This window comes from Raphanus sativus, chromosome 7 (genome assembly GCF_000801105.2).
Source record: "Raphanus sativus cultivar WK10039 chromosome 7, ASM80110v3, whole genome shotgun sequence".
NCBI lineage: Eukaryota > Viridiplantae > Streptophyta > Magnoliopsida > Brassicales > Brassicaceae > Raphanus > Raphanus sativus.
In genome coordinates this window covers 1,151,291-1,178,402 of record NC_079517.1, presented here as the reverse complement: position 1 = coordinate 1,178,402, position 27,112 = coordinate 1,151,291, and the positions used below count along the sequence as shown (strand labels likewise).

At 33.8% G+C, this 27,112-nt stretch overlaps 6 protein-coding genes across 6 annotated transcripts; 4 read left to right on the top strand and 2 right to left on the bottom strand.

The window, feature by feature from the left end:
* The first annotated feature begins 8,273 nt into the window (after positions 1-8,273).
* On the top strand, positions 8,274-10,093 carry LOC108816623 (protein DETOXIFICATION 52). The gene has a single exon (XM_018589187.2). It carries the CDS (start codon positions 8,351-8,353, stop codon positions 9,875-9,877), a length of 1,527 nt encoding a protein of 508 aa, XP_018444689.1. The 5' UTR covers positions 8,274-8,350; the 3' UTR covers positions 9,878-10,093.
* A 2,090-nt stretch (positions 10,094-12,183) lies between these two features.
* LOC108817270 (probable pectinesterase 53) lies at positions 12,184-15,282 on the top strand. Its single transcript, XM_018589916.2, has 5 exons — positions 12,184-12,772; positions 13,721-13,910; positions 14,008-14,214; positions 14,328-14,563; positions 15,022-15,282. The coding sequence occupies exons 1-5, from the start codon at positions 12,405-12,407 to the stop codon at positions 15,167-15,169; spliced, it is 1,149 nt and encodes a 382-aa protein (XP_018445418.1). The 5' UTR covers positions 12,184-12,404; the 3' UTR covers positions 15,170-15,282.
* A 235-nt stretch (positions 15,283-15,517) lies between these two features.
* Positions 15,518-18,665, top strand: LOC108817269 (probable glutamate carboxypeptidase LAMP1). The gene is made up of 10 exons (XM_018589915.2): positions 15,518-16,568; positions 16,652-16,719; positions 16,789-16,870; positions 16,952-17,044; positions 17,139-17,291; positions 17,378-17,446; positions 17,546-17,633; positions 17,762-17,934; positions 18,020-18,136; positions 18,214-18,665. Exons 1-10 carry the CDS (start codon positions 15,690-15,692, stop codon positions 18,508-18,510), a joined length of 2,019 nt encoding a protein of 672 aa, XP_018445417.1. The 5' UTR covers positions 15,518-15,689; the 3' UTR covers positions 18,511-18,665.
* A 579-nt stretch (positions 18,666-19,244) lies between these two features.
* LOC108817268 (protein sym-1) lies at positions 19,245-21,278 on the top strand. Its single transcript, XM_018589914.2, has 7 exons — positions 19,245-19,730; positions 19,831-19,918; positions 20,010-20,104; positions 20,244-20,316; positions 20,412-20,504; positions 20,664-20,750; positions 20,994-21,278. The coding sequence occupies exons 1-7, from the start codon at positions 19,399-19,401 to the stop codon at positions 21,072-21,074; spliced, it is 849 nt and encodes a 282-aa protein (XP_018445416.2). The 5' UTR covers positions 19,245-19,398; the 3' UTR covers positions 21,075-21,278.
* A 17-nt stretch (positions 21,279-21,295) lies between these two features.
* On the bottom strand, positions 21,296-23,326 carry LOC108817267 (mitochondrial dicarboxylate/tricarboxylate transporter DTC). The gene is made up of 6 exons (XM_018589913.2): positions 23,078-23,326; positions 22,738-22,821; positions 22,477-22,538; positions 21,995-22,356; positions 21,668-21,882; positions 21,296-21,548 (listed from the first exon to the last, which is right to left on the bottom strand). The coding sequence occupies exons 1-6, from the start codon at positions 23,195-23,197 to the stop codon at positions 21,492-21,494; spliced, it is 900 nt and encodes a 299-aa protein (XP_018445415.1). The 5' UTR covers positions 23,198-23,326; the 3' UTR covers positions 21,296-21,491.
* Positions 23,327-24,025: 699 nt separating this feature from the next.
* Positions 24,026-25,903, bottom strand: LOC130497725 (tubulin alpha-5 chain-like). Its single transcript, XM_056990776.1, has 4 exons — positions 25,685-25,903; positions 25,392-25,606; positions 24,597-25,305; positions 24,026-24,514 (listed from the first exon to the last, which is right to left on the bottom strand). The coding sequence occupies exons 1-4, from the start codon at positions 25,795-25,797 to the stop codon at positions 24,199-24,201; spliced, it is 1,353 nt and encodes a 450-aa protein (XP_056846756.1). The 5' UTR covers positions 25,798-25,903; the 3' UTR covers positions 24,026-24,198.
* Positions 25,904-27,112: the final 1,209 nt, after the last annotated feature.

Sequence of the window (27,112 nt, the reverse complement as noted above, 5' to 3'; positions counted from 1 at the left end):
GATAGAACCCAAAAAGTCAGCATCTATTTTTTAACCTTTGTCAACAACAGCTATCTTGGGACAGCAATGCATCATCAAAATCGCAAAAATATGTAATTCTTTTTAGCTTGCTCTCGTATAATATACACAAACATGTACGGCTGTTTGAGGACAAAGAAAAAATCAAGTAACACTCTTAAGATGACAGGTTTTATTGAGACAAATTCAAATCCGTATAACAAGTAAGACCATCTCCAACCCACCTCTATTTTAATCTCTATATTTTCCTCTAAAATAGAGAAACTCTATTATAGAGGAGGATTTGTTCCTATGACTCTATAATATAGTTTCTCTATTTTAGAGGTAAATATAGAGATATGCTATTTCAATCTTTATAATAGAATTTCTCTATTTTAGAGGAAAAAATAGAAGTGTACATTGGATATGCTCTAACAGTGATTCCAAGAAACAAAAAGATTACAACGGCTCTTCGTTGATAACAAAATATATTACGTAGTGTTCGACTTGTCGTTGATGACAAAACTTTTATTATCTTTCATGTATCTCTAAAGTGGGTTATTTACTCTAAGATGATCTTCTTTTTTGAGTAAAGGCTTTCAAATTTAAATAATATAAAACGTTTACAAGATAGAGCGTTTTGTTTCTCTTCTGATTATTATTATTGTTGCAAACTTAGTATAAGTAATGGTATCTCATGAAGAGGAGAACAAAAAGAAAGATGAATATATCTTTTATTTTTCTAGGAAAAAGGCATGAACAATCATGAATTCAGAAACTGATGAGAGGACGTATAGGATACACGCATATATCTATAAAACATATACCTAGATGACTAGATCCTAATACAATGTGTATGCATTGACAATACCTATGTGACTGTGTCTTGTTTTCGTTTTGTTTTTTTTATTTTTGTACTAAACTACGTATTCTAACATAAATATATTCCATTGTATAGTTTGAGAAGCAAATCGCACAAAAGAAAAACTTTGAGAAGCAAAAATATTGTGCTTGCATGTCGAAACAAGAATCTATCTTATTAAAACAGAAACATTCTGTTGGACCTAACATTTATTTTGTAAGTTTTTAAATTAAATACATTTTTATACTTTATAGTTAAAACCTACATTAAATCACTAATGTTCCTTTCTTTATACTAATATCCATGTTTCCAAACAATATACTTATTTCTTTATACCACTATCAATGTTTCCAAACAATATATTTTTTATACTACTATCAATGTTTCCAAACAATACAATAATTAATTTTAGTTATTTTATATATATATCATTTTCTTTTTAAAATTTTGTAGAAACGTTATAATTTCATAAATTGCAAAATAAGAAACTTTAAAATTTGGATTATAAGATTACAAATTATGAAACTATTACAATTTAAATCCAATTAGATTACATATCGGTCATCCATCAGTTCAATCGGTTAATCTCGGGTTTTAGTGATTTTTTTTTAATATGAATATTTTAAAAACCTAAATTGAATTGTCAGATCTCCGGATTAACCGGTATAATCACAATCGGGTTGAATTTTAAAACACTGATTTAAATGCAAAAAATATTTTAAATACATACTCTTTAAAAATTACCAAAATATTTGTTAAGTTATTAGTGAATTTTTTCATCGTAAAATATTCCGCGCTTCCAAAGCGCGGGTCAAAATCTAGTTTGTATTAAAAAGCTTACTCTTCCTTTTTTCAGTTTAGAAGATTAAATTGCTTTGTTAATTTGACTTTATAAGTAACTAGATAAGAGTCCGTTGCGTTGCAACGGATTTTGTTTGATGTTTAATTTAATAAAGAACATAAAATAATAATCATTTGATTATAATTTTATGATTGATTTGCATATGTTTTGTGAGATTTATTTTAAATTAAAAAATTATTTTCATACATAAGTTCAAGTCAAACTTGTATTTTATAATCATGGTACATAGATGAGTTTTATTTATTTATTTAAATAGTTTTTATTCATGATTTTTATTAAATAATTTATTGTACTTGTTGCATTTTATAATTTATTTTTGTTTAATATTTTTTTCTTAAAAGTTGTTTGGTTCTTCAAATTTGATAATTAATATGATGGCGACACATGACGACTTGTGCTAATATACCTCATAATTAAAAGTATATATACTAAGTTAATAACCAAAACAAATTTTGTTAAAAATTAATTATTTAGTAATTTTCTATTTTTAAAATAATAACTAAAAGATAACTGCAAAATATTATTTGATAGTAACTTTTTTATAATATTGTGCTATGTGTTTAAATATGTAATGATTAAAAATATAAGTACCAAGAAAAAAAATGAAGTTTGAAACAACTAATTTTAAAAACTATTTAATGTTAAAAACAATTTTAAAATTATTTAATAGTTTGTAGAAATTTTACTTTTTCAATTAACAAAAAAACAGATTTTAAAAATAATTTATTTAATACTAATTTTATTTTTCTAAAATCTTAATGAAATCATAAGTAATAAAGTACATACTAGTATTATTAACTATATTAAACAAAGTAAACATACATTGTTTGGCGTTTATGGGTTCGTTTCACTGTTTTTTTTTTGTAAAAAGGGCAGGGTTCGTTCACTGTTGGAGAAATCTTCATGCAAATGAGAAACAAACACGTTAAGCCTCGAAGTGAAAGTGATGATGTGATTCTGATGCGTAAGTTAGAATTTTGGGCACGAGACTTAGTCGGAAGCCAAAAAAGAACAAACCCACGACGTACTTAGCCAGGTGTGGCTATTTTATGGTAGAACAAGTTAAGGGAGGTTTCACTTACCTACTGTTATTTTTAATTGTCGTTTGTACCAATTGATTAATAAATAACTTTCAAGAGTCGTTGTTGTAATTAAAGTTGAATATTCTCATTTGGGTTCTTATTGCTTTATGATTTCTTTTCAACAAAGTCAAGCTAGTGAAATTGATCAAATGTTCATGAAATATGTGAATAAGATAAAGGTGTGAAAAAAGTCTAAAACGCTAGTGTTTTCCCTATAATTAAGGAGTATTCTTGGGGTGATGACGATAAGTGATCTTACTCGAAGTATGATTAAGGATCTTGGAGTTAGCTACGGTAAGTTTGATTCGTTAGGCCAGTACTCATATCATATGCAAGTGCTCCTCATGCCGTGTAGTGTGTGGTAGCAACATTATAGCGTTTCAAAGTTAATTAGAAAGTAGTCGGATCCATTAATTTGTTCGAATGTTTACATGAAGGATCGAACACAAACACCTCTAGAACCATTCTAAGGGGCAGAGAAATAAACATAAAATTTCTAATACAAACACCCCTAATTTACATGTGTCACAAAAGGGGTGCACAAGAAAAAACATGTGTCATAAAAGGATTCATCCATACTAAATTGTAGTTAAGTATAGCTTTGAAATGACAAAAGAGTATAATTTAAGATTCAAATTTGATCATTGAATCACATCTAGCATCTAATTTTTAATATTCACCTTTTAAGATGATATATAACATTTCAAATTTAATATTAAGTTAATTTAATCTGCACTAGTAAAAAACTAAAAAGTACACTAGAAATTTTTACTTTTTTGGTGAAAGATATTTAAAAAATTTGTCATACGAAACAGATAGTTAAAACACTGGAAAACCGTAGATAAGACGGAGATTTGAAAAAGAAATGCACAACAAATAACTTTGAATTTCTTTCATCACACATTTAATTAAATTTTAGTAAGTAAAAAAATGGATTCTTTATAGATAAACATGTGTAGAAAGAGTTTCTAATGAATCTTATGGTTGTAATTATATTACTTATTTTAGAATGGAATGATATGGATGAATTCTATAAAAAATTACCATTTTATCTCGAAGGTAACGGAATAATCATTCCACATATCCCCTAGACTATATTTGAGAAGTAATTTTTCCACAGGTATTTTCTACAATCATTTTCACAAAAATAATATGACATGGCTACTAAAATTGATGACATGTCTTATAAATTAATATGACATGGACAATTATATTTAATGTTAATTTATATTTTTGGTAAATTTTTAAAATATGGTAATAACTCATATATTACATTTATTGTCGATTTATATTTTTGGACTTTTTAAAAATATGGTAATAAGTCATAAATCATCATTAAAATAAATATATTCAATTATGGCATTTCAAATTTCGAAATATCATTTAAATTAAAAATATTTCAAAAATATATACATATTTTTAGAAAATTATAAAAATTAAATCATAAAATCAAATTAAATCGTAAAATCATCAGTTTCTTATATATATCTACAGATTTTATAAATATTGTTTTATTTAATTTTTGACAATTATGCAATTTTACATATTTAATTAAAATAAATAGATAGAAAAATTTACCTAAGATTATAATTTTAAATATATACATGCACATTTTTAAATATAATTCAAAATAAACAAATTGTTTTATCTTATTTTAATGTTCAGTTAAATCAAATTTATATTAAAATATTGATAAGAAAAAGAAAATTTATAATCTCTATAATATTATTTGAGAAGTCAGTTTACTATGTGTCGCGCTCATGTTAACTCTCGCAATGGTTGATTACGATCACACCCTTAATGAATCAAAAATATTATATATAATTACTATATTAAAATTGATTTCCCTTTTTTAAATAATTTCTGTTAATTAGAAATTTCCTCTTTATTAACATATATAGTTAAAAACATCTTTAAATTAAAAAAAAACGAATTTAAAACAAGAGAATATATTTATATATAATATGATTTCATAAAAAGGAAAGTTAACAAAAATAATTTTGATATTTAGAAAAATAGATATTTCCTTTAAAACATAACCTTAACCAATATAAAAATATTTCCAAAGTAATAAAAATATTTTCCTTATGTCTTTATATTTTCTCAAATAATTACATAAAAATTGATTAGATAAACCAATATACCTATAGGTAAATAATAATATTTTAATTAGTATTATTAAAATGGTTTATTCATTATTATAATATTTATTGACTATTAATATTTTATAATTAAAAACCTAAAAATGTCTATAATTTTATTTTACTTATATAAAATAATTTCTCAAGAAAAATTAAAAGAACTGATATTTATTTTTAAAACGTTAATTGATATTTTTATGATAAATAATTTCATCACAAGCATATTTTGAACAAGAAATTACAAAAAAAAAATTTAAAATTATATAATCCTAAAATTTTTAATAAACTAAAATATTATATTTTGCCACAATTAAAAATTTATGTTTTACTTAATATATAGTTTACTTTTTTCCCTTTTCCCTTATATTTGTACAATCCAATATACCTATGATAAAAGTACATAAGAAAATCTGAATTATTATATTCAAGAATATATTTTCAGTTTAATTTTATAAATCTAAGTTATAATATTACTTAGAACTTACAAAATATTTTAGTTATTATAAATACCAATATGCGTTTTGAGATTAAAAAATGTATCCGTCATTTTTATGCAACTTTCTACTGATTATTTCTTTATTTTTAAAATATTTTAAGAATAAAAAATAAAAAATTGTTATAAATATTACAAAAAAATATATTTACACATTTAAGATGAAAAACTGAGTTGAAGCGATAAACAATCTAACTGGATTAATAAAAATAAAAATAATTATACTTTAATATAAAAGAATATATGTCACCCTATCCACAAAATGAGTAATTAGACTAATCAATTTTATTATATATAAAATCAAACGTAAAATAAAGAACATATTATTTTATAGTAATGTTTATTATTTTATACATATAAATTAAAGGATGCTTCAAACCATACCAATAAATAAAAATAAATTACTAACTAATTGTTACAGTTTATTTATTTGGTAAAACATATATATATATGAGATTTCAAAATATTATTGCTATTTTTATTTATGTATTCTGAATAAACCAACACTTAAGTTCTTTATTTGATTTTCAAAAATATATATAATATTATTACTAAAATATATATACATATCTAAGGGAAAAATCAATCCAAATTAAAATTACAAATTATTCATAAATTTAATATATTTAGAATAAAAAATACCATGGTTGAATTTGAAGAATTTGATGATATCTAATATACTAAAGTGATAATCAAACTAATCATATATTACATATCCAAAATCACACATCTAAGTAAAACAAAAAAAAATTATAGAATAATCGAAATTAAAATTAAACTATTAATAAATTATTACAATATATTTACATTATAAATATTTATATCTGTGTATGAGTACGGAAAAATCACCTAGATTGTTGATGAGTATGTTTAAAATCTTATTGGCGATTGGTTTCATCCTCTTGAAATGGTCTGTCACTTGCTCCTATACAAAATTAAGAAACCATCTTATAGTAGTTAGACTCATTTGATCAAAATATAATCATTATAAAATATTCAAGAATATACCTAAATGATAACTAAATCGACTAGATATAACATATCTAAAATCATATGTCTAATTAAAGTAATGCAATATTATTATTAATATAAATTATGCATAAAAGTTATAAATTAAATTTAAAATTAAAATATATAGCAATCAACTATTATATTATATTTATTTTATAAATATTTATTTTCCGTGCATGAGCACGGAAAAATCACCTAATTATTAAGATTTTTATTTTTCCTTTTTCATAATAGTATTTTAAATTAAATTATTTAGTTTCCTATTTATTATAGATAATCTTCATTAAATTGTTATTTAGTTTTTCCTATTTACATAATAGTATTCTAAATTATTAGATTAAGCTTTAGTTTCCTTTTTAATATTGTTTTCTAAATTATTTAAAAAGGAAATATACATAAAATAAAATATTGAACACCTATATATGAACGTGATTCAAAACATTTGTAAACAGTTATTTAATATATTTATTTTACAAGAAAATAATATTTTAAAAAAACTTTCTTAAACAGTTATACTATCTGAAAATTAGTTTCTGACGTTTCATGATCACTTTAGTTCTCAAAATAATTAGTACACTGATATTTTAAATGGCCTAAAATATTATGCATAATGCAATTGTTAATATTTCAATTTTTAGTTTACCTTTTTTATAATTGTATTTATTTAGTTTCGGCTTTATTAATGATAAAAATAAAACATTTTAGTTTAAAAACTAAAGTTTACCACATTTAAATATTTTGTTTAAATTTTAATTTATATATATATATATATATAAAAGAAAAAGATTTAAATAATACAAGTTGACTATGGAACATATACTGATCATCTGATCCTTTTTTGTGAAACTATCATCTGATCCTATCATAACCCTTTTATGTTACAACTAATTTTAAATTAAATAACCAATTAAATGATTAAAAAGTAAAATTATGATTGCCAATTTATCCAAACTAAATTTAGATAATATGATACTATTTTATTTTTCCAAAAAACAACATATAAATCATTATAAGAAATACCAAAATATACTTACAAGTTACAATAAATTGAAATAAATGCAATTAACAAAACTTATTTGGTTTTTATATACTTAAAACTCAAAATGCAAAAAATATTTATACCCGTGCATGAGTACGGGAAAATCACCTAGTATTAATAAAAAGTTAAATATAATTTATATTTATCGGTTAAAAAAATATTTTAAAATTTTTTTACTGCACATGGTGCAGGAAAACACCTAGTTCCAAAAAATGCTAAGCAAAATATTCCATTGAAAATTTGATAAGGAAAAAAATGGAATAATATATTTTATATTCTACTACATGTCATTCATTTTACTCTATCCATCTTTGTTCTATTTATAATTCCTTTTAGATTTACCATTACAGTCAATATATATCTCACTTGATAGAATCTTATCTTTAATTTCTTGATTTCTTTCCTTTTCCTTAATTATTTTAATATATCTATAAAAGTATCTACCAATGAAAATGCTCTTATGAAATATGCGCATCTTCAAAGCTTGTTCACTTTTAAGAGATAAACCAAAATTTAATTGCACAGAATTACAGACAAGTGTTTACATTCTATTTCTTTGAGAAATTTTCTTGAATCTCAGACATGCTCTAAGAAAACTAAACCGAAGTCCCTCCTTTAAATAAATATTTGACTTATATATTGTAATAATACAATAAAATCCATGATTTGAAGATCGTTAGCATTCCTGGAATTGGTGACGTGACACCCAGTTAGGTCTACTGGAATGTATATATAACCGGATAAGCTCTATGCTTTAGACATATCGGCAAATAATCGTATCTACTTTTTTTTTTTTTGTTCAACATAATCGTATCTACTAATATTCTAAAAATCTGTCATTGTGTTTCATTCCAAAGAGTACAATGGAAACCGCGAACATCAACAGTCAAACAAATCTTCTATCGAAGATAGACCTAGAAAAGCAAAACCCAACCAAAACGTTCCCACCAATCTCTGAGCTTAAAGCTGAGGCAAAGTCTCTCTTCTCCTTAGCCTTTCCAACAATCCTGGCCGCTCTCATCCTCTACGCTCGCTCAGCCATCTCCATGCTCTTTCTCGGTCATATCGGTGAACTAGAGCTCGCTGGTGGCTCCTTGGCCATTGCCTTCGCCAACATCACTGGATACTCAGTCCTCGCAGGCCTTGCACTCGGCATGGACCCACTCTGCTCTCAAGCCTTTGGAGCCGGCAAGCCAAAACTCCTCTCACTAACTCTTCAGAGAACCGTGCTTTTCTTGCTCACCAGTTCGCTTGTGATCGTCACTCTGTGGCTCAACTTGGGAAAGATCATGATCTCTCTCCATCAAGATCCAAGTATTTCATCGTTGGCTCAAACATATATCCTATGCTCTATTCCTGACTTGCTCACCAACTCTTTTCTTCATCCTCTTCGCATATACCTTCGAGCACAAGGAATCACAAGCCCATTAACGATCGCAACACTAGCCGGCACCATCTTCCACATACCCATCAACTTTCTCCTCGTTTCTTACATGGGATTGGGTTTCGTCGGTGTTTCAATGGCTGCAGCCGCTTCAAATCTCTTTGTCGTTGTGTTCCTTGTGGTCCACGTTTCGGTCAAAGGTCTACACGAGCCAACGTGGACTCGCCCCAGCTCAGAATGTTTCAAAGACTGGGTCCCACTGATCAGTCTCGCGATACCTAGCTGCGTAGGCGTATGCCTAGAGTGGTGGTGGTACGAGATAATGACCGTTCTTTGTGGCTTACTCGTAAACCCTAAAACACCAGTTGCAGCGATGGGTATTCTCATCCAAACGACGTCGTTGCTTTACATTTTCCCATCGTCTCTAGGGTTCGCCGTCTCCACCCGCGTAGGCAACGAACTAGGGTCAAACCGACCCGAAACGGCTAGGTTATCAGCCATCATTGCCGTTTGTTTCGCCGGGGTAATGGGCATGACTGCCTCTGCGTTTGCTTGGGGAGTAAGCGACGTATGGGGACGGATCTTCACAAACGACATTGACATCATCAAGTTAACAGCGGCTGCCCTGCCTATTCTAGGGCTCTGCGAGCTCGGTAACTGCCCGCAAACAGTAGGTTGCGGTGTCGTCAGAGGCACGGCACGGCCGTCCAAAGCTGCCAACATAAACCTAGGAGCGTTTTATCTCGTTGGAACGCCTGTAGCGGTTGGGCTAACGTTTTGGGCCGCGTATGGATTTTGTGGGCTTTGGATAGGTCTTTTCGCGGCTCAGATATGCTGTGCTGCTATGATGCTTTATGTTGTGGCTACTACAGACTGGGAGGGAGAAGCGAAGAGAGCCAGAAAGCTAACGTGCAGTGAAGGCGTCGATGTGGTGATTACAGCGCAAGGTAACGGTGATGACCTTACGGAACCATTCGTTTACGTTGTCACGGTCGCTGCTGATTGACTCTAATCGAATGGTTTGCGTTTTTTCTTTTATTCTTTTTTGACTTGGAATGATCGGTTCCTTTTGGGGTGTATATTTTGATAGCTTTTAAAACTCAATGTGAACGAAAACAAAAGAATTTTATTCATATTTTTCATCCCATGTAACTTTGTCATATTTATTTGTACTGTATGCTACTCTAGAAGAAAAAATGTGTGTAACCGGCTGGTTAATGAAATCCAAATAAGAATTCAAAACTCGAATTACTCTTATTATATGTGTGTAAGTATTTATAAAACACTTCATCTTTTCATATTAAGTATAATTTTGTATATAATATTTTTGAATGAATAGAAAAACACAAATAAAATAAAATATAATATACGAATCTTATACACTATCATCTAAATAAAAAATTAACTATGATAATTATATTATATTAAAAATAATTATATAAAATTATTAGATTACATTTTGTATATTTATTGTGATTTTTGATTTTACGTTTAAATATAAAATAATGTAATAGTAACTTATTTTATGTTTTATAAATTATATTTTTATAATTAAATTGGAACAAAACTAACTTAACTTTTGCCATTGTTCAACACAACTCTCCGTGTTCAACACTATTTCACAATCTTATTTTCATCTCTCTCTATGCATATATATAACCTAAATTAATTTATGAATATATTGACATTTATATATATAGTTAGAACAACAAAAGAATTGACATTTATATCATTTAATTTTGGAGTAAATTTTGAACATCTTCCTCAAACTCTTATTTTGTAAAAGGATTTAAAAATATAAGAGCACCTTTATCCCTAGTTTCCTACAAAAAGAAAGGTTTCTTAAGCAAAAAAATACAGGGGGAACCCACTAAATAACAAAAATCGTATGTCCAAATCGTTAAATAAGAAACATTTTCGGTGAATTTTTTAACGGTTACCTCACTGATACGTGGCGATCCGCAATTATTTTTTTTAATTATTTTTTTGAGTCAGACAAAAACAGAAAAAAATAAATAAATAAAAAATCCATTAAAGATTTGTACGATAATGATGCTCTAAAAAGGTCACTAACATGATCACTGAAAGGGTCTGAAACCTAGGTTATTTCTCAAACACTTTCAAGAATAAAAAGAAAAACTTTTGACACAACTATGCTAATTTTTGTAAGGACATGGTCATTTTTACTTAAATGAAATTATAATTAACCTCAGTTGGAAAGTCATATGGCTATTCTTTTGAATTCTATCTGAGTTTCATGGCTACAAGATCAACTCCTAATTTGTAAATATAAATAAATGAACAAGCATTGATTGAAACCACAGTTCACGAGAAGAGTATTGTCACACCAGAAACCAACAAGAAAGGAAATAAGAGAGAGTCACGGGCACTGAAAGACAACATCAATTGATGGAATAAAATTAACACTTTAGTTTAATTGTGTGTACAAAACTTTTTCGGTTCTGTACAATTTAAATGTGCACCTGTCAGTGGACTCATCACCAGCTTCATCCTTGCTATATAATTTATCTTTAGTTCATAAATGTTTTCGGATGGTGGCTGCTATACAACGGAAGAGAACATTGTGTACAGCGACATATTAAACTTTTTAAGTTTTTACTGAAATAATGAAATTCTATGGGGAAGCACTATTTAAAAAAAAACTGGTAATTATAAGAAAGTTGTAATTTTACAAAAAGTTAGAAAATTGCAACAATTGGAAAAAGTTGTAAGGAAACATTCATAAATTTCGTAACATCTAAACAATTCTAATTATTATTTTTAAAATCTGAAACTAACTGTTTTTAACGTTTCATTCACGAATATCAGAATATTTAGTAAACCCAAATAAATAATTTTCTTCAACCAACTTAGTTTCCAATGGTTAATCCGATGTGATGGAACCTAAGTTAGTGTCCATATTAGCTTCATGGAATTTGTGTTAGTTTCCATCTCATCTCATGGACTCTCTTAAATTTTGTCCATGTTCAACACAGCTCTCCTCTAGTCTTCGTTGTTCACTATTCCACACATAATGGAACCTCTCATTGACGTAATAGAGTCCTTTCTTTACATAAAATTGAATTCACATATGGTATAACTCGTGATTACCTTTTTGTTCCGCAGTGTAATAAATAATAAGAAGACGAGTACCACATCAATGTGGCTTGGAATTTTTTTTACATATCGTTTGTTTTTTCCTTCGTGGGTTGGGTTTCTATAACAAAATAATAGAGTCTCCTTGTATTTTAAATTTGGAATTTTGCTAGACCTCTCATTCTACGTGGATGTGAGTGGAACCGCCCCGTGACCTCTTTCTCTTCTGTCTCTTTTCACCTAATACCATTACCAAAGTACCAAACACTCGACCACCTCTCTAAACAACATAAACACTCACACATGTATATATACACATACATATTGAGAAACCCACATAAGCCATATATATTTATTGGCCGTACTTTGTATCTTTGGCCAAACCTAAAAAACAAAAACAGACACCTTATATTTTGTAATTGATTCTTGTCGTATAGATGCCCCAATTCAGTTCATCCCAAGCTCCCATTCTAATCTTCTCCCTTCTCATTATCCTGCTTTGTTCAGCGCAAACACAATGCCACACCAAAGGTCTACGATTACAACCAAGAAACCAGAAGACTGTGAACTCTACGAGTCAGACACAAAACCCTGAAGACGAATTCTTGAAATGGGTTAGATACGTTGGGAGCCTCAAGCACTCGGTGTTCAAGGCAGCCAAGAACAAAATCTTCCCTTCGTATACACTCACGGTCCATAAGAAACACAATAAAGGCGACTTCACTAAAATCCAAGACGCCATTGATTCTCTCCCTCTCATCAATCTTGTTCGTGTCGTCATCAAAGTTCATGCTGGAGTTTACAAGTAAGTACAATTCTCTTCCTTTTTTTAGTTCTATATATTAGATGAGTTGCTTCAGTTTGGTACATTTACTATTAGTATTTAATCAAAACATATACTGTTTAATTATTGTTTAATCAGTTCATCTTAGTTTCCTTTTTATTTTTAACATGAGGAATAGACGGCAGAATATTAATTAGGTCGGTCTTTTTATTAGTATGTTACTTTAGTTAGGTCGATCTTGCAGGTATATTGTTTATATAAAAAAAACTGAGTGGTACATTTTGGAATTGATCAATACCAACTTGGTACCACATCATCTGTAGATTTATGTTCCTTTTTTCAATCTGTGGATGTAAGTATATATTCCAACAGCCTGAACGGTAGATACTGTATTTTGTCTCTATACATTTTGCATTTTTGCAATTTGTTTTCACTCTAAACCGGCCATATCTTTTATCTTCGTCCTTTTCTTACATTTGCATGAGCCAAAAGTAATTATGAAAATGAGAGAATTTAAAACACGTATTGCCAATAAAAAATGTAGCAATCTTTCTCTCAAAATCAATACTATATCACCTCGTCAAACCGGATTTTTTTTTAATATAGTATATGTAAAAGGTGGAGGAGTTCCTATCTATGTTATGTATATAATCTCTAACAAATCGAATTTAATAGTGACATTTTGGGTACTATCGAGTTATAAAGCACCATGGGTCCACATACACAAACACACTCCACGATCACCATCCATAGTTTTATATTGTTTATTTCTTACTAAAGCTATTCTTCAAAGATTTATAATAGAATTTAACAAAATAAATAATAATTATTATACAATGTAACAATACAGAGAAGATTAGCAAGGATGACACCTACAAATTGAGAAATTGTCCAAAATTTTTTTAGTCAAAAAAAAAAATTACGATAATAATAATTGTAATAGTAAAAAATTGGGGAAAATGGATGTAGGGAAAAAGTGAACATCCCTCCAATGAAGGCATTCATAACAATAGAAGGAGAAGGAGCAGATAATACAATAGTGCAATGGGGAGACACAGCACAAACGCATGACCCAAGAGGCAATCCCATGGGCACATTCAACTCTGCCTCGTTTGCCGTCAACTCTCCTTTCTTTGTCGCCAAGAACATCACTTTCAAGGTATAACTTGCTATACCATTAGGTCCATTACCATAGTTTTCATACTATTTGGATGGATCAGTTTTGAATCCATCTTAGCGGTCTTATCTGTATGCAGAACACGACCCCAGTTCCCTTGCCAGGCGCGGTTGGAAAACAAGCGGTGGCGTTGAGAGTGTCAGCGGACAATGCTGCATTCTTCGGGTGTAAAATGCTTGGTGCTCAAGACACTCTCTATGACCATTTGGGAAGACATTATTACAAAGACTGTTACATTGAAGGGTCTGTTGACTTTATATTTGGCAATGCCCTTTCTCTCTATGAGGTAAACTCACAGTGTGGTCTATATATGTTGCTCACTCTCCACCCTTTTACAAATGACTTAACTAGCAGTTTTAGATTGGTATTTTACTACTAAGAAGTGATGTTTTAAACTAGGGGTGTCACGTGCACGCGATAGCGGATAAGCTAGGAGCAGTGACGGCGCAAGGGAGGAGCAGTGTGCTAGAGGACACAGGATTCTCGTTCGTGAAGTGTAAGGTGACAGGGACAGGAGTTTTGTACCTTGGGAGGGCATGGGGTCCCTTTTCGAGAGTCGTATTTGCTTACACCTATATGGAAAACATCATCCTCCCTAAAGGCTGGTACAATTGGGGCGACCCTTCACGCGAGATGTACGTTTACTTTACTCTTCACTACTATTTTTTTCTTTTAAAACTACATACTATAACCAAACTCTATATCATATCAGTGGGCTTCGAAGATAACACTTACTCCAAATACTAAAAACTAACGGACTATAATAACATGTAAACTTTGGACATTTCAGTCCAACTTTGCAAAACATGATCTCGTTGCCTCATCCATTTTAGAGTGTTGTCCCCACCACTACACAACTCGACATCTTTCAACCGACTTAATTCTTGTCTTATATTAAATTTTTGTGTGCGCGTGCATTCCTTTTATAAATATTGAAGTTTAAACCCATTAAGGTAGGCGTGCATAGTCTATTCTAGTGCTCTAGAATGCATGCATAGATACAGAGCATCAAACATTATCATCAGAATATATAAATAAAAATGTAAAGAAAGAAGTAATTGAAAGTGTAAGAGAAACAAAAATGTGGATGCAGGACGGTGTTCTATGGGCAGTACAAGTGCACGGGAGCAGGAGCAAACTATGCAGGGAGGGTGGCTTGGGCAAGAGAGCTCACCGACGAAGAAGCTAAGCCTTTTATTTCTCTTACCTTCATCGACGGCTCTGAATGGATCAGACTCTAACCATTACTCTTTTCTCTTTTTTTTTTTGTCACTCTTCTTACCTAATTAATAATGTACATTTTATCAATAAAATTAAGAGAAATACATTTTTAAAAATAAATTTACATAGACCTCATCTTCTTGTATTGATAACTCAACTTTTGATCCTACCCACACATTTTTAATACAATTTTTATGCCACTAAACAACAATACTGCATTCTATTTTTACAAAGCATCTTTCTCACACCTAGACAGTGGCATTTTAACCGAAACCAAACCGAACCGAAAAATCAAAACCAAAACTAAACCGATATTCACATATTCGAAAGAGAACAAAAAAAAAAGAAACAAATGTCCAGTCCAGGCTAGTCAAGTCACACCAAGTGGAAGCGAAGATTCAACCAATGTAATCTTGTGCAAGTGAATGATGACGACATCAAAAGTAGTAATAATAATAATATTGTAAAGATCAATAATGGCTAAAGGTGACATAAAGAAGGTGATGATCATCATCTAAAGAACACAGAGACACTCCATTGATGTCGAAATCAACAGCTCTCATCTTCCTAGTCACTGCTCTGTCTTACTTCCTCTTCTCAACTCCCCCACCAAAACCTCACCACTACCACACACTCTTCCTCTCATCTTCCTTCTCCGACAACGCATCCATCGCCTCAAACCTCCGCGCCCTCACGCGCCTCCCCCACATCGCCGGCTCAGCAGCCAACGCCGAAGCTGCAGCATACGTCCTCTCCGTCTTCACCTCCTCCTCTCTCAAATCCCACCTCGTCTCTTACCAAGTATCTCTAACGTACCCAGTTCATCGCTCCCTCGTACTAACAACAACACCCAAAGACTCAGCAAACCCGACAACGACGACTTTCGCTTTAGAACAAGAACATGTCGGAGACAACCCTCACGCAGACGAAGTCACGCCCACGTTCCACGGCTACGCCAAGTCAGGCAACGTCTCCGGTCCCGCGGCGTACGCGAACTACGGACGCGTCGAAGATTTCGCCGCCGGCGGGAACTTCTCCGGCGCCGTAGCGGTCGCGAGGTACGGGAAGATTTACAGAGGAGACATAGTGAGGAACGCGTACGAGGCGGGAGCCGTAGGAGTTGTGATATACACAGACAAGCGAGATTACGGAGGAGAGGAGTGTTTTCCGGAGAGTAGATGGATGCCGCCGAGTGGTGTTCAAGTGGGTACTGTTTACAATGGGCTGGGTGATCCGACGACTCCCGGGTGGGCTAGCGTTAATGGGTGTGAGAGGTTGTCGGAGGAGGATGTGGAGCTGAGTGGTGATGCTCCGGGTATACCTTCGCTGCCTATATCTGCTGCTGATGCGGAAGTGATCTTGAAGACTGTTGGGCCTGGGCCTGGGCCTGGGCCTGGGATCTTGAACCTGAGCTACGTTGTGAGTTTTTTTTTTGTGAAAGTCTGTTAGATTTTGTGTGTTAAAAAGATTTGAATGTTTTTTGGCGGGGGTTGGTGTGTCAGGGGAGAAGTGTTATAGCTGAGATTGAGAATGTTATTGGAGTCATTGAAGGTGAAGAAGAGCCTGATAGGTAGTTTACCATTCACAGTTGTATTTGTAAAATATAGATAGACTGACTTGTGTTGTGTGTTGGTTTTAGATATGTGATTCTTGGAAACCATCGAGACGCTTGGACTTTTGGAGCTGTTGATCCCAACAGTGGGACAGCTGTTCTTTTGGAGGTGAGTAAAGTTTTTCTTCCTTTCCAAGCCAACATGTGTTTGTAAATAAATGGTTCCATTATCTTGAAAAACTACTTGTAGATTGCACAAAGACTAGATAAGCTTCAAAAGAGAGGATGGAAGCCTAGACGAACGATTATTCTGTGCAATTGGGATGCTGAGGAGTATGCTCTGGTGTCTAGCCTCCTCTATCTCACTCTTTATGTAATGTTGAAGCAGTTCAGCAGTAAGCCATGTTCTTGATGTAATTTTTTTTTTGTTTCTGTAGATTGGTTCAACAGAATGGGTAGAAGAAAATAGAGAGATGCTAGCTTCAAGAGCAGTGGCCTACTTGAATGTAGATTGTGCGGTATCCGGCCCAGGGTTTCGTGTTTCTGCGACTCCACAACTCGATGACTTGATAAAACAAGCGGCTAAAGAGGTATCATCTAACAGTCTTTTATCTCTAAAGCTAATCTTGGAATTGGTTTAGTGTGTTAATTTTTTTTGGTTTTAAACAATCTGCAGGTCCAGGATCCAGATAACACAACACAAACCGTCTATGAATCGTGGATAGGATCAAGCAACTCTGATGAGGTAAGTGAAGAATACACTAAAATTTTAGATACACCTAGAAGATTACAATTCTTTTTGTCAAATGGATAAAACTGATTTGTATAACTTTGGTATGTGAAGATAGGAAGATTAGGAGGTGGAGGGTCGGATTACGCATCGTTTGTGCAGCATGTAGGTGTTCCAGCAGTTGACATGCTTTTCGGAGGAGGTAAGTCTTTTGAATCAGTCCCTCACACACTAACACTAAACATCATGGTCTGTTGTATCAAAACACAGAGTTACTTTTTTAGAGACTAATTAATCATTGTTTTTTTTTAAATGATTAATAAATAACAGGGTATCCAGTCTATCACTCTATGTATGATGACTTCACTTGGATGGAAAAATTTGGAGACCCTATGTTCCAAAGACATGTCGCAATAGCAAGTGTTCTAGGTTTGGTCGCTCTTCGGTTAGCAGATGATGAGTTCTTACCTTTCAACTATACCTCCTATGCATCAGAACTCAAGGTAAAAACTAAATTTGATCAAAACAGTTTAATGAGCGAGTAAAATTTCTGTTAGTAGTGATTGTCCGTCTACCTGTGGAAAACAGAAAAGTGCAGAAGATTTGGAGAAGGAGAAGTTAGGCCATGGCATAGATTTGTCTCCGTTAATCAAATCAATCCAAGATCTATATACAGCTGCACAAGAGATCAATATAGAGAAAGAGGTTAATTATTGTCTATTAAGTTCTGATTTTTTTTTTTTTGACAAAATCAAACTGTGGCTTCACTGGACTCTGTACAGGAGGGGGTAAAGGGAGCTTTGAGAGTGAGAGAGGTGAACGACAGATTAATGATGGCGGAGAGAGCTTTGACAGACAGAGACGGACTCTCTGAAAGACCGTGGTACAAGCATTTGGTATACGGACCATCCAAGTACGATGACTATGGGTCCAAATCGTTTCCTGGAGTTGATGATGCAATAGACAACGCAAAGAGAGTAAACACCAAAGCTTCTTGGGAACACGTTCAACACGAGGTATGGAGAGTTTCTAGAGCTATAAGACATGCATCACTTGTCTTGAGAGGTGAATTGAGATGATGATGATTTCAAGAAGGCTACTGGTGCTACTACTATCACAATGTGTAAACAATAATAATATAACACTAGATTTTGACCCGCGCTTTTGAAGCGCGGGATATTTTACGATGAAAAATTTTATTAATAATTTAACAAATATTTTGGTTATTTTTAAAGAGTGTGTATTTAAAATATTTTTGCATTTAAATCAGTATTTTTAAATTCAACCCGATTGTGATTATACCGGTTAATCCGGAGATCTGACAATTCAATTTATGTTTTTAAAATATTCATATTAAAAAATCACTAAAACCCGAGACTGACCGATTGAACTGATGGATGACCGATATGTAATCTAATTGGATTTAAATTGTAATAGTTTCATAATTTGTAATCTTATAATCAAAATTTTAAAATTCACTATTTTGCAATTTATGAAATTATGAAGTTTTTACAAAATTTTAAAGAGAAAATGATAGATATAAAATAACTAAGATTAATTATTGTATTATTTGGAAACATTGATAGTAGTATAAAAAAGTATATTGTTTGGAAACATGGATAGTAGTATAAAGAAAGAAACATTAGTGACTTAATGTATGTTTAACTATAAAGTATAAAGGTGTATTTAATTTAAAAACTTACAAAATAAATGTTAGGTCCAACAAAATGTTTCTGTTTTAATAAGATAGATACAAAAGACAAAAGTTAAAATATGTTTTCCTGTGTTGTTGTACACATTAAACAAATCTTTTTAACTTCTAATCCAAATTTAAATATTTCCTGTGAAGCCCAATACTAATAAAAGCCCATGTAAAGGCCCATTACATCGTCATATCCCCGAAGTGCGACAGTCACCGTTCAGTTAAAACTCAAAACTATCCGACCAGACCAGACCAAGACGAAACCATGATGCTTAGCCACGCAACTTTCGCCCGGAAAACGCCACTCGTGTTCAATTCTCTTGGTGTTTCCTGTAATGACAGTCGAAGAAATCTAACTGGAGCTGGTTCGAGCAGAGCTATTTCGTTTGGTTACAGAAACGGTTCACTGAATTTTGGCCGTATCAATTGGTCTGGTCGTCCCGGAACTGGCTTTAGCCATCTGGGTCGGGTCTCTTCGGTCCCAGGTGGAGGTTCAGGTGATTCCGGCGGTATTGGTGGAGGTTCAGGTGGTGGTGGTGGTGGTGGTGGAGGTGAAGATAGCGGCGGAAACGGAAACAAGTGGTCATTTCTGTCATGGTAAAGATTTTGAATTTGCTCCTTATTATTACCTCAACAACTTGTTTATTGTGTAAAGATAGATTGTTTCTTTGTTGTTATGTGGGTGCTTTACACTCAGGTACTTGGCTCTCCTCTCGGGTTATCCTGTTTTGACCAAATCCGTGACATCAGCACTTTTGACCCTCATTGGTGATTTAATCTGTCAGGTATATTGGTGGTGTTGCTTTGATTCTTCTTCACTAGTTATTATCTTTCAAGTTTGAGTTTGCTTATTCTTTGTTTCACTTTGTGTTTCAGCTTACAATCAATAAGACCTCATCTCTTGACAAGAAGAGGACACTCACGTTTACCATCTTGGGCTTAGGGCTTGTCGGTCCATCTTTGCACTTCTGGTATTTTGCATCCATTATATGATATTCATGTGTTAACTTTATGTGTGTTGTTTTTACATTGCTGCTAACTGGTTTTCATTTGATGAGACTTATGCATATATTACTTAATGCTTGTTCTTGACTCTCGCAACTTCATTAGGTACTTGTATTTGAGCAAAGTGGTGACAGCTTCCGGATTATCAGGCGCAGTTTTGCGACTTTTACTGGACCAGGTAGCATATTTTCCTGTTCGCCGACCAACCTAACCACCTTTTATGTTCTTATCTTGCTTCCTTTGTGTTAAAAACCTTTTTTTTTTTTTTGGCAGTTTGTTTTTGCTCCAGTTTTTGTTGGAGTTTTCTTATCAGCTGTTGTGACGCTTGAAGGAAAACCATCAAACGTCATACCGAAGCTAAAGCAGGTTGGATCAAAAGCCAGCTACCTTTTCTTTTTTATTTCCACGACATATGTTTATCGCATGGTGCAGAGTGGGAAAGCATGTTGCAGGAATCCAGAGTTTGTTACTCTGTTTTATTTTATCGGTATTCTGTTTTGAATCCATGAATTGCTGGTTGTGTAGGAGTGGACTGGTGCAGTTCTAGCAAATTGGCAGCTTTGGATTCCATTTCAGTTTCTTAACTTCAGATTTGTTCCACAAAACTTCCAGGTTTGTTTACTTAACGACCACACTCGGTTTCTACTTAGTACCTACTACCCACCCAGCCATATCCTAGCAATAAGTTATTGGATCGTTTCATGGTAAAGTCACATTTCGCATAATGAGCATGAGACTAACTACACTAGAATGACAATATAGCTCTTTAGTTCATATCAGTTTTTTCACCCTTTTGCTTAAAGTTTGTTCTCACTGGCCGAGAGGATAAATCAGTGTCTTGTATTTGAATTGCAGGTACTCGCTTCCAACGTAGTTGCTTTGGCTTGGAATGTGATCTTATCATTCAAAGCTCACAAAGAAGTTGTGACAAAGTAGGAATGTTTCATTCCCTACAGCTACATGTGTTGTTGGATTGTAATCGGCAGAGTTTTGGGGACAGAGTTCTTGTCTGCTGAATGCAAATGTTCGCACTTTTTTCATGAATGTTGAAACAACCTTTTGTCTTTAAACACAATGGCAGAGCCCCCACATTTCATGTTTGACTAACAGTTTCCAAATAATTTGAAATTTGGTTCAATTGCGTTGGTGACTTTAAATTTCAAAAGGAAGTTTACCAAACCAATCAACGATCCTCGACAACAACAAAAATATTAAAGTCTTCAACAGTTCCAATAATGCGTCCAGGCAATGTGATCATCATGTATATATGAATAAAAAAGCAAATCTAACACAATTCCAATTGTGTTTCTCTTCTCATCTTATTCTCGGCATGCACTTCACAATGCTTGAATCTCACAGACCAATGGTCTTCTGAAACTTTGTAATCTGGTTCAGGAAGATCCATGTCATCTGCCAAAAAAAAAAAAAAAACCATCATATCAACCATCTCAGAGACAAGCCTAAACTCTTGAGTCTTGAGCATTGTAAGAAAAGGTGCAAAAATAAATATCTTCTTTTTTAAATATTACCATGACGTGAGGGGCGATCCTGACGCAGTAAACAGGGAAACCTGTGTAGAACTTCAGAGGTCCTCCTGACTTCAAGGTTTGCATTGCACAGTCAAGCGAACCAGTGTATGGATACTTCCCCTGAGCGTCCGGTTGCATTTTCTGGATCTGAGTTTTGACAAAGTCAAATGGTAGACTGCAAGCCGCAGCGCAGAACCCCGAAACAGCACTTGCTCCTGCCCAACGGGACACACAACCAAAACGTTACCACAAGACAAAACTGATAAAAAGCCTTCTTGTCTAATTCTTAACGCAGAACTACTGTAACTAGTGGAAGAGAAAGCTTACCAACGACGGTAGAAGTCTCCCCAAGACCGAGATTATCTCTCATGTACTCAGCACTCTGATCATAAGAAGCAAGCATCCCCATGTTCAAAGCCATGGCTCTGACCACGGTGGGACCACAACCTTTCCAGAGCGCCAAAACTCCTTCATCGGCGCTGATACGGTACAGCGCGTGGAAGGCGTTGGTGTAGTTCCTGCGCTGAGCTAACGGCAAGGTGTTGTCGGCTTGCATTCTGATAAGCGCCAGATCGGCCGGACTACCGACGCAAGCACCAATGGCACCGGCCGTCAGACCACACAGAGCCTTCTGATACAGAGGTAGCGGCTTCCCGTCGTTAGCTTCAATCGCTTTCGCAGTCAGCATCCTGGTGATAATTCATAAATGACACTTTTTTTTTTATTAGTAACAACATAACGCAATAAAGAAACATTTGATCTAGAAAGGGCTCATGATGATGATAATAATAAAGAAAACGTTAACTTACTTGAAGGATCCAAGACGGGCTGTGGTGTAAGTTGCTTGCCTCAGCAAACCAGCAGACAATCCCTAATGGAGATAAAAAAAAAATTAATAAGCTCAGAAATGTTGTGGTTAGCAAGACAGATCAACAACATGAACACATATATAAGTAACTGTTAATGAGCTTCAACACCAGTAGAAAACAACATACAACTTCAAAAATGAAGAGTAAATGCATCATCAAGATAGATCTAATAATATATATATATTTTTTTAAAAACTGTACCTTGTAGAAAGCACCAATACCATCATTCTTCAACATGTTCTTGGTCACACTGGCTGCAGATCCCTGACCTAGTTGAATCCTCACCTTCACCACCCAAAACAAAATCACATATATCATTTTCATTATACTTCTACATCACTCAACACCACAAGGAAGGATTCTACATTTCTAAGGCAATTCTAATCAAATCCAGATCTGAACTAAACCATATTAATCTAAACACATCAAATATTATCAAAGAGCTCACACACAATGAAATGAATGAAAAAAACAGATCTAAGAGAGAGAGAGAGAGACAAAAGGTAATAAGCTTTTGATAGATGGAAACGTTAAACGTTACCTTGATCATGTCAATCGGCTGGATGACGCAAGTCGCGAGCATACCGGAGGCTCCGCCATTGACGAAGGGCTTCACGGCGGTCCAGACACCAATCGGGGCGACTTTCTTCTCCTCCGCCATCTCTTTTTTTGTTTTCGAGGGGATCTTACGGACTCGAAACGAGAAGAAGAGATTCCGCAGAGAGAGAGAGAGAAAGAGATAGGCGGAGAAAGATACACACTTGCTTGGTGGAGAGGAAGCGAAGAAGTAAAGCTTAAAGGCTTTTTATAGATTTTAATTAAACAGTACTCAACTGAACTAAACCCTTCTGGATTATTATTATTATTATTATTATTTTTCGTTTGAGATCTGAATCCTTGTCCTATTTTTTATTAAGCAATCCGTGAGTATTTATTAAGCATTCACTTAACTATAAGATATTTCATTTTTTTTTTGAGAAACAGAACCTAATTTCTAATTTTCGAGTTGATGAATATAAATTCGTTGGAATCTTTAGTTTTTTCTGGTCCAATAAAATTCTTAATTTTTGAAATTGACATTTTTGTTGTATTTTTATTGGTTAAATACGACCCTTTTGGCATTTTGCACGCCGTAGTAGCTAGTGGACCAGTAGAGCTAATATTACGTTGCAGATTTTGATAATGTTGATGCCAATATACAAAAAGCTCTTCAACAATAACGCTCCTGAGTTCTGACTGTGTTACAATTATAGGGAAGAAGAAAAAAAACACATCAACATATTTATTTTGGTTTTGGCTTTTCGAGGAGGTATTTTTCCACTTGACTCCTCTTGATTAGTTTATCAAGTTTTTATCAAAAAAAAGAGCCAACACACTAGCTAACACTACTTGGCCGGATAACATATTTTCCATGGATAATATTAACACTTGCAAGAAGATGATGAAGAAATTTTTGTACAAGAAAAGCTTTTGATGATGAACTCTGATGTAACTCACAATGGTCGCGTTACCAATGAATTGAACCAAGATTTAAAAAAAAAAAACAGGAAGTGCAACGAAAATTGTACAGGATTAAAACAAACATGTAACCAACAAGGATCATAAGAAGACCAAAAAGAAACACACATTTTTTATTGTTCATTGCTTGAGAGAAGAAGGTGGTCAGTAGTCTTCACCTTCATCATCTTCATCGTCTCCACCTTCAGCACCCACCTCTTCATAATCTTTCTCCAGTGCGGCCAAGTCTTCACGTGCCTCCGAGAATTCACCTTCCTCCATTCCCTCACCCACGTACCAGTGCACAAACGCCCTCTTCGCGTACATGAGATCAAACTTGTGGTCGATCCGTGAAAACACCTCTGCAACAGCTGTGTTGTTGCTGATCATGCACACCGCTCTCTGAACCTTAGCGAGGTCACCTCCAGGGACAACCGTTGGAGGCTGGTAGTTGATTCCACATTTGAACCCTGTTGGGCACCTGCAAAGCAATTGTGTGTTGTTACAAAAGCAAACATGAAACAAAAAGCAACTACAGTTTCAGATTGTAAGATCATACATACCAGTCGACAAACTGAACAGTCCTCTTGGTCTTGATAGTACCAACAGCAGCATTAACATCTTTGGGAACAACGTCCCCACGGTACATCAAACAACAAGCCATGTATTTCCCGTGCCTTGGGTCACACTTTGCCATCATGCTAGCTGGCTCAAACACGGCGTTAGTGATCTCAGGGATCGATAGCTGCTCATGGTAGGCCTTTGCAGCTGAGATGACAGGAGCATAAGAAGACAGCATGAAGTGGATACGGGGATATGGGACAAGATTGGTCTGGAACTCAGTGATATCCACATTGATAGCTCCATCAAACCTCAAGGAAGTCGTCAAGGAAGATATGATCTGGGAGATCAACCTGTTAAGGTTAGTGTAGGTAGGCCTCTCGATATCAAGGGATCTGCGGCAGATATCATAGATGGCTTCGTTATCCAAGAGGACAGCGACATCGGTGTGCTCAAGGAGAGAATGAGTAGAGAGAACACTGTTGTAAGGCTCAACAACAGCAGTAGAGACCTGAGGAGAAGGGTAAATGGTGAAGCCAAGTTTAGACTTCTTTCCATAATCAACAGACAAACGCTCTAGCAAGAGCGACCCCAGACCAGAACCAGTTCCACCACCAACAGCGTTAAACACCAAGAAGCCTTGCAAGCCGGTACAGTTATCAGCAAGCTTCCTCACACGGTCAAGACAAAGATCCACAATCTCCTTCCCAACTGCAATTTACACAAACTTTTCAATCACCATTTTTTTAATTAATCCCTCCTAAGTAAGTAAGTAAATAAGAGAGAGTCAGTCTCACCAGTGTAATGGCCTCTGGCGAAGTTGTTAGCAGCATCTTCTTTACCAGAGATAAGCTGCTCTGGATGGAATAGCTGCCGGTACGTTCCGGTACGGACCTCATCGATAACAGTGGGCTCGAGATCGACGAAGACGGCTCTGGGAACGTGCTTTCCGGCGCCAGTCTCGCTGAAGAAAGTGTTGAAAGCATCGTGTGCTACACCAACCGTTGTATCACTGCCAATGATACCAAAGATTAGATTCCTCTCTCAACAAACAAGAAATGAAGAAATTAGGTTAGAATTATATACAGACCTAGGCATCATGCCGTCAGGCTGGATCCCATGTTCGAGGCAGTAAAGCTCCCAGCAGGAGTTTCCAACTTGGATCCCAGCTTGTCCTATGTGAATGCTTATGATCTCTCTCATCTTCGCTCGGGGGAACAATAAACCCTAATTCTTCAATCGTCTTCGGAGGAGGAGGAGGAGGAGGAGGAGGAAAGCGAGATCTTCTTTTTATTTTATTTTTTTGTTTTGTTGGTTTGAGTGATTTATTTATTGAAGGGGATTCTATAATTGGTTGGGGTCCGCTAATTTTTGTGACAGCCTGCCTTAGGTACTGTGATTAGACAATATACATGAGATTCGATCTGGCGGGTCTGATATTTTCTTCTTATCACCGGTTTGTGTTTCTTACCGGATTTAGGAATCTTCTGATAACCAAACCGGTTTAGCCGTTACTTTGTTCTTTTATCCCATTTTGGTTTGTGTTAAAAACTTAAAACTGGATTTAAGTTAGTGACTCGTTTTTCATTTTCTGTATCCAATTTTAGGATTATGTTAAGAAATGGAATTGAATTAAAAATAAGATTTATAACTTTTTGATTTTTGATATTCAATTGATAGGGGTGGAACATACACTTTATCCAACTAAATCAATTTTCTTGGTTTATAAATTGAAGTAAAGGTTTAGGGGTTTAACTATTTAGCGAGTATATATTATTAGGATTTTGTGCAAGTGCCAAACCGGGAATGATAATCCTCTAAAGATTGCACATGTGACATGTTATGTGTCTTTAATGTTCTTTTCTATATTCGGTAACTTACCTGTATTTATTTCAGACATGGCGCTATAGAGTCGTGTCTTCAAAATTTGAAATAAAGGTTTTCACGTTTTTATTTTGACTCATGGAGTAATCGAATGGGTATATATAGAAGAAACGAATGGTTCGGAAAATGGGAAAAGATCAATTAAGCCAATATGAATTGATCAAGTTGGATTAAGTAAGAAGAATTAATCTAGTCAACGGGATTACCTATCTAATAACTCACCATAATTAGAGAGATCGATGGTTATTCACTTTAGTTAAATGGACTGATTCAATAGCATAGTAACTTTGAGTCGCAAGCAAAACATATCTTGTTCTTATTAGGCCAATCACTGTGAAACTGACCGGCAGTGCCTCAAAATAGAGAAAATATAAACAAATTTAATATAATTCTATTAAAAATTAACAAAACAGAGAAAATAAAAAGAAACCCGAATAGCTCATGAAGAGTTTATACTAAACATACATAAAAAGAAAGAGGTGAATTCTTGAGCATTTCTTTTTCGTGCACCGATTCTTCAGCAATTCTTTAACTTGAAGGTTACCTTACATTGGTATCATAAATTCATAACATATATATAGGCTCCAACTGTATTGTTGAATTTTTGGAATAGAACGATATGGAATGACTTATT